The sequence below is a fragment of the Nicotiana sylvestris genome, chromosome 9 (assembly GCF_000393655.2).
Source record: "Nicotiana sylvestris chromosome 9, ASM39365v2, whole genome shotgun sequence".
Lineage (NCBI taxonomy): Eukaryota > Viridiplantae > Streptophyta > Magnoliopsida > Solanales > Solanaceae > Nicotiana > Nicotiana sylvestris.
In genome coordinates, this window is record NC_091065.1 from 11,859,761 (window position 1) to 11,867,871 (window position 8,111).

At 36.1% G+C, this 8,111-nt stretch overlaps 1 protein-coding gene across 1 annotated transcript; it reads right to left on the minus strand.

The window, feature by feature from the left end:
• Positions 1-5,666: 5,666 nt before the first annotated feature.
• On the minus strand, positions 5,667-7,214 carry LOC104225627 (glucan endo-1,3-beta-glucosidase, acidic). Its single transcript, XM_070156279.1, has 2 exons — positions 7,091-7,214; positions 5,667-6,749 (listed from the first exon to the last, which is right to left on the minus strand). The coding sequence occupies exons 1-2, from the start codon at positions 7,170-7,172 to the stop codon at positions 5,800-5,802; spliced, it is 1,032 nt and encodes a 343-aa protein (XP_070012380.1). The 5' UTR covers positions 7,173-7,214; the 3' UTR covers positions 5,667-5,799.
• Positions 7,215-8,111: the final 897 nt, after the last annotated feature.

Below are 8,111 nucleotides of genomic sequence, written 5' to 3' on the forward strand. Positions count from 1 at the left end.
CTTGTTCTAACCTACGAAATTCTCAAAGAAACATCAAAACATCAAATCACCCTCGGATTCAAGCCTAAGGATTTCAAAACTTCCAAATTCCGAATTCAATCAAAAAGTCTATTAAACCTCGTCCGAATGACCTAAAATTTTGCACACACATCCCAAATAACACAACGGACCTACTCCAATTTCCAGAGTTCCATTACGACCCCGATATCAAAATTTCCACTACCAACCGGAAAATGCAAAAATTTGAATTTCGCCAATTCAAGCCTAAATCTAACACGGACCTCCAAATTACATCTCGAATATGCTACTAAGTCCCAAATCACCTCACGAAGCTATCTGAATCATAAAAACCAAATTCTGAGATTATTTACTGACATGTCAACTTCCGGTTGACGTTTCCAACTAAATGACCAACTTAAGAGACTAAGTGTCTCATTCCTCTACAAAACTACTCTGAACCCGAACCAACCAACCCAATACCACATAATACAGCTGAAAAAGACATAAAAAAGTAGAAATGGGAAAAACGAAGCAGTAACTCATGAAACGACCGGCCAGGTCGTTTATATAATCACTCTTAGATATCAGAGGTACATGAGAGATAGTATAGTAGCCATATTCTATAACGGCATAAGAAGTCAGTATGAAGCTCTCACCGGATTGTGTATGCACCAAAGGTGAAAGTATTATAATAGAGCTTCAAGTCGTTGATATGAATTATACCAATGAAGAAGGGAGGTCATGAAAGAGATAGAATATGTGATGCGAGATTTTAAGGTAAGTAAGGTAAAAATGAACAACGTACGAGATACTCAAATGTAGAAGATTGGGAATAGTCCATACTTCGAATAGAAGGCTAGAGGCACTGGGATTTAGTATCGATAGCGGCATCGACAGTGGCATACCTTCAAGCCTATGGTTTCTAGGTATCGAGAGGTTTAGTTAAAATAGTAAAGAAGAGTTTGAGACGATGTGATGTCTCGCTTGAGGTTCCAAAAAAGCATAAAGAAATCAGTCGCAAGCTAAAGTATGGTGGAGCGACAAGGTTTTAGGAAGACAGGAGTAAAGATAAGAAAAGACATGTGAGAAGGTGACTAAAATTGATAATTCCTCGGGATTAAGCCCAGGAAAACAAGAGAGTTGTGGTTTCTCTAAGTTATACAAAGCTCAGTATAGCCTGAATGAACCCAAAGTAGTCTAAGACTAGTAGCATTTGGAAGAAATGGAATGCTGCCCTGGCAGTAGAATGAGGGTATAATTGTGACGGGTAAAGGATGATGTTTGGCCCTTCGATTGATTAATGATTTGAAGAGGATTTCATGAATTGTACGGGATTAAAATACCCATGTAAGGTAAATCACATTGGGATACTTAAATACGGTTATAAAATTATGGTATCCCCCCTAGGTGGGTCGGTCTAATGACTTCAGATGTTCCCAATGAGACGTAAGCCCTAGTGGCAAGATATTACGTAAGAAGTTTCAGTTATCAGTGATGGAATGTTGATCGATATTGAGGTGAATCAACAATGGTTTGATAAAAGTTACAACATATAAAATGAGGTTAGGTCGTCACTCTTAAGATGGACAATAATGAGGAAACATTAAATGACTTAGACTTATGCATATAGGATAAGCAATAAGGGTAAGCTAGAAATTGGTAGCAAACCTCAGCAATGATAAATCAAAGTAAGAGTAACTGTATAGTATGACCTATCTTGATGCAGTAAAGTCATACAGATGGATAAACAGATCTATGAAATAAGGTACAACAATATTTTGTAAGTTCAACAAAGTATCGGGCGAAGAACTTTAGTATACCTATAGATGCCTAGAGGGGCATCTTGTCAAGCTCTGTATATGTTCACAAATTAAGGCCTAGAGATTGGATTAAATCCGGAAGAAAAAGGAGAGAAGAGTCGTATAGGCGCACTTACAAGGTCATAATCGTACAAGCTGCATGAAAGAAGGTAGCAATAGTTACGAGATGTTACGTCCCGCATTTTTGTACATTAAAATTTCGTCGTAAGTTAATCGATGTAAGTTCGGGAAGAGATTATTTTGAGATTATAAGCATTATGCTATTTCAAAAAAGTAATGAGTAAATTCGTGAAGGTGAGAGGGTAAGCAAATCAAAGAAAATGAATTTCGTCGAAGTTTGATATTTTGGAATAAAATACGGCCTGAGCTAAAATACCCGGTATTTATGGACTAGTACCATACAAGGTACCACATGACCATGATAGTAAGGTGTATAAAGTGTATTAAAAGTGAGTAGTATTTTAAGTAGGTGAAGATAATTCTTAATTATATGGGTAATTGATTGATTATTGGTTAATGGGGATTAAGTAGTTAAATAAGATAATAAAAAAAAATAAGTCTTTAAGATAAGCCTAAGGGCAAGAACGTGGAAGCCCCACTTTAAATTAAGATGACTCTTTAACTCTTGCCTAAATGTCACACTTTGGAGCATCTAAAGTGGCTTAGTCATCCTACGTAGGGCCCACTTAAAGATAAAGGTCACATTCTTTGGTTCAACATGAAACGTTACCTCTCTTAAGCTTAAAGTGTATTGCTCAAATGATATTTAAAAAATTTTCAGCAAATATCCCTTACATAGTAACATTCTTTCTAACAGTCCAAGCCTCCTTACATAGTAATATTAAATCATTTTCTAAAAATCTCCTTGCATAGAAACGTTATTGCTAAGTTTCTAAGGAAAAGTTTCGGCCAAGGTTTCCTTCGCATAACAACGTGATTGCTTCGATTCATATGGCTTGTTCCGTATTTTGCCGCAATTAACGTGTGTTAAGAGGATTGTCAAGAGAATCGACTCACGTATGTTAAGGTTATCCCTTCTTTCTTTTGGCATGATCTATACGGGACAAGTGAAACGAGCAAATGCACCACTTCCATAAATTACTCTATTCGTAGAAATGCTAGAGATGTGTATATTCCTATTCTCCCATGTATCATATTATTCTATCATCTGTTCATGGGTCTCAGAAATATGTAAGTTGGTAAAGTTTATTTTATGATATTAATCAGAGGCATAATGGTCTTATGACGTTCCAAAAGATTTTATTAACGTGCTCCTCACGCATTGCATTCATTTACATGTACATTGACCCATGACCAGATGGTGTTATATACGCGTATATATGTATATATATATATATATATATATATATATATATATATATATGTGTTATATACGCGTATATATGTATATGGGATAGCACATTATATATGCACTACCACCTGATCAGCTAGTATATGTTGACGATATGCCCATAGTGGCCGAGATGATATGATGAGATGCCCTCTGAGGCTTGATGATGTTATGAACGCATATACCTATGCATGGTATGACATTTATATGCATATGCACGACATTATAATATTAAATAATTCACAGAGTTATTCAGATATACATGTTGAGTCTTTTACTCCATGTTTCTCTCATGTCTACTAGTCACTGATTTTTATTCCTTACATACTCGGTACATTACTGACGTCCTTTTTGCCTGCGGGCGATGCGTTTCATGCCCGCAGGTCCTGATAGACAGGTCGAGAGTCCTCCAAGTAGGCTACTAGCTCAGCGGAAGGTGTCGGTGCGCTCCATTTACTCCGGAGTTGCTTCTTTGGTCAGTATAATTAGTAAATGTATTGATTGGTATGACGGGACCCTGTCCCGACCTTTATCATATTATGTATTCTTAGAGGCTTGTAGACAGATGTCATGTATACAGATACTTGTATGACCTTGTACGAGTATTTAAAAAATCATGCCGGCCTTATAGGCCCGTACTTCATATGTATAAGTTTATATTCCCTCATGCTTTACTCCGGTTCATTTACTTATGATAGAATGATATGCAAGATATGTTATATCGGTACTCGATTGAGTAAGGTACCGTGTGCCCATCGCGACCCATCGATGGGTCGTGACAAATTTTCCTTCTTTTTACTATGATCTATCTTTTTTTACTATACCCATTAATTTGACAATTCAACACAATCATATGGAAGTCAAGTTTCAGATTTGACAGACGAATATAACAATTGTGGAATTCATACGTCAATGATGTTTGGAATTCCATGCAATTAGAAAACATGAACAAGATTAAAGTTATTCTATATGGAAAAGCCGATCAAGTCTCTTGTTCCCACCAATTCTCTCACCTAAATATCAAGAAAATTCACTTATCCCATGCTTGAAATTAAAGAATTAATGAGTGTTAGAGATTATATCCCTTACTGCTTGTGTAAGGCATTAAGGGACCGTTTGGTTTACGAGGTTATTCCGAAATAAATTATAATAGTCTTGAGATGTGTAGTACGCACTTCACTTATTGTCTATCATTTTAGATTAGATTCTTCCACTTGACATCAGACAAACTTTGTGATATGAAGAAGTTTGCTTTCATATTAATCCTTTTCTCTATCTATTCTTTAATTGCTCTAGCTATGAGATCTCTATTATACAGCTAGCTAGTCGATTCAGACTATTTAGACTACATACCTATTAAAAGAGCAGTTTGATGTATAAAGTATGATGTGTTCGCGTAGGGTCTGAGAAGGACCGTACTCCTAAGGCTATAGTATAGGCAGTCTACCTTGATGTAAGTGTCAGTGACTGATTCTACAACTCAAACCCGTGACCTATAGGTCACATGGAGCCCTATTTTTTAAAGTTGAGAAAAAGACAACAAGGACTAATATTAATAAATACATCATTTGACTTTGTCAATGTTGTTTCTTATAGTGCTATGGAGCAAATTACATTGCATAACGTAGTTGCAATGGCGCTGCGGACAATTTAGCAACCGTTACATGGCCAACAAAGTTAAGAAACTACGTTTTCCTAACTTTATGTGTTGCTATAGAATCTACAAGTATCTTTCCAACTCAATAAATGCTAAATTTAATATTTCTAACTAAGACGGAAGGAGAGTTTTCGACAAAAAATAACTCGAAAATACTTTATTTTAGTGACGCGACTTCAGGAGTGGATTTCGAAAGCAAATACTTTTTTACTTCCTGCAAATTGCTTACTTAAAAACTAGTAGAAATAAAGAAACCTTGAAGGGAAAATGAAACCGTGTTGGAGGAAAAAAAGAGATCTCTTTATTACCAGTATCATAGCGGGCCAAGAGAATAAAAATATTGGTGGAAGATCTTTGTTTTGATTTGCCTTGGGTGCGATGATAAAAAAAGTCTAGTTCATCCTCTTCAATGAAAAACATCGTATGAAATATAAAGGCGGGGTTGATCCAAGATAAACATTATGAATACGAGTCATCTCCTAGCTTAATTTTCCTTTTGTTTCGAAGGGTTACCGATAATTAAGAAATTAAAAGCAATTACGTTAAGAACTGACCCAGAAAATTCTTGAGAAGAAGTAGCTTAAACACTCTCCAAGACAACAAAACCATCATATTTTGGGGAGGTTAAAAAGAGCATCCAATGCAAACCGGTTTTTCATTAACTTTTTTCGTCATCCCCCCACCCCCCACCTCACCCGGTCCCCCAAGCACGGGGAATATTAATAATCAAGAATATATTGGTAGTCACTCTTTTGAGGCTTAGTAATTTTTAAAACAAATGAAAATTACGCAGATATTTGCCAATAGAAGGCAAGAATTTAAAACAAAAGACAAGATCTCAATAAATATGTCATATAAATATCAAAGTGAAACCAGAGTTACATTTTCAATTGAAGAGAAAAACATAGCAGTTCTACTTCTCCTTATTACTCATATAACTATATATATCAATAAATGTTACCATGCATTAATTAATTGAAATTGAGTTGATATTTTGCCCTCTGATCAGGAGAAAAGAGTCCAAAGTGTTTCTCTGTGATATCTCCTTCCTTATTATTTTCATCAAACATGGCAAATAAATAAGTTTCTATAGCCTTTCCAGGTTTCTTTGGAGTTCCTGCCCCGCTTTTCACATGATTAATCAAATTTTCATAGTAAGTTTGAGCATTTTCAATAGTTGCTGCAGAGTTTCCTTCAGAAGGCCAGCCACTTTCAGATACAATAATCTCCACATTTTGTCCTCCAGCTTTCTCTACAGCAAAATACATAGAATCCAAAAGGGCATCAAAAAGATTTTGATATCCTGCAGGATTTGCTTCTTGTTGTGTGAACAAAGCATAAGAAAGTGGGACATCAGCAGTGTTGAAAATGTGACCAAAATAAGGATAGACATTGGCTAAGAGTGGAAGGTTATGTTGTACTAGAAATTGGATTATGGGATTAATGAAACTATTGAATTCTCCTCGAAAAATACTATCTTTGGGCGGGTAGGTATTCGCTAAGATCCCTGAATATGTTGCAGTTGAGACCTTGATTTGATCTTGCAACCCTGCTGCTGCTAATGCATTATATACATTTTGCATGGCAGGAGCAACAAATGGTGCATATTGACCATTATTTCCGGGAGAGACTTCATTTCCAACAGCTATATATTTAAATTTAACATCTGGGAAATGATTTATTATGTTATCTTGGACCCATCCATTGGCTCTTGAAGGATCAGTTAGGGATTGAAGATCTTGAAGTGGGACGTCGAGAATGATCTCAATGTTACTTCCTCTGAGAGCGTTGAAGACATTTGTATCTGGATTGTAGATTCTCATCTTTCTGATGCCATTAGCATTGTATAGGTTTATAACATCTTGGTCTGATGGTAAATTGTTTGCATGTTTTCCATAGCATACTCCAATAGATTGTGCCCCTGGATTGTAAGAAAAAGAGTATATTACAAAGAAGTTTCAGTCCCCAAATAAGTTGGTGTCGAATAAATGAATATTCTCACTAACCATGATTCTCTATTTAAGTTCTTCTCTAGCCAACATTATAGTGTCGGGTCACCCAGAAGTAACTATAAGTAACTATTCATAATAAGTGACTTAATAAATAAGGTAGATTACCTGACACAACATGTTAAAATATATTAATCCTAATATATATTGTAAAAATTATTTACGCTATTAGTGTACATAAGTTGATCCGCATCATACAAGGTGCATGTACATGTATCATGAGAGAAAGTGTGTGTGTGTGAGAGAGAGAGACCTATCATTTGGATACTGCAAATTAACAGCCCAACAAGTACAAGGGCAGCTGCAAGAAAGCCATTTTTAATGCATAAAGTCATAGCTAAAATGGAAATGAGAGAGTAAGAAACACTTGAGCTGAAATTGTGTGTTTAAGGAACCATTAGGCTGCTTCTTATATAGACAAGCAGAAGAAGACCGACAAAGACTTAAAAAGCCAAAGTCACACCCAGTGAAGCACGTCATGGAATTAAAACAGTGTATTTTTTGTCACAAGTGAAGAAAAAAAAATGTAGAAAGTTCAAATCTGATGTTGTGATGGAGAGACATAGAATTTTATGAGAAAAAATGGTCGAATATTCGGAGAAGGGGCGAAGTTGCCCCTATACTATACGGCATGCGAGATTGAGCAACTTCGTCCTCCGTAGACTTTGATTTAATACTATTATTTTTCTAGCTTGTAATTCTGAACTATACTCAAAAGTTGATCGGGGTAAATTTGGACCTTTTAAAAAATTAAATGGTGAGTGACAGATGACAAAATTAAGTAATTTCAGGTGATATGGCGGACATATTAGGAGAGATAAGAATAGGAACAAAGATATTCACGACAGAGTGGGAGTGACCTCTGTGGAGGACAAGATGCGAGAAGTGCGACTGGGATACTTTTAGTATGTAAAGAGGAGGAGCATGGATGCCCTAGTGCGAGAGGTTGGCAATGATAGGTCTAAGGAGAGTAGAGGTAGACCGAAGAAGAATTGGAGAGAGGTAATTAGACATGCCACATTTTCAACTTACCTAGGACACGACCCGAGATAGAAGAGCATGAAAGTCGAGGATTAGAGTAGAATGTTAGTAGGTCGTCGAGTGATTTCTCTCTTTTCTGTGGAAGAACATAGTTCTAGTTTAGATCACCTTATCTTCTCCCTCTTCTCCCCATCATCATCATCATCATCATCATCATCATCATCATCATCATCATCATCATTATTATTATTAGTATTATTAGTATTATCATTGTCATCACCATCATCATCTTA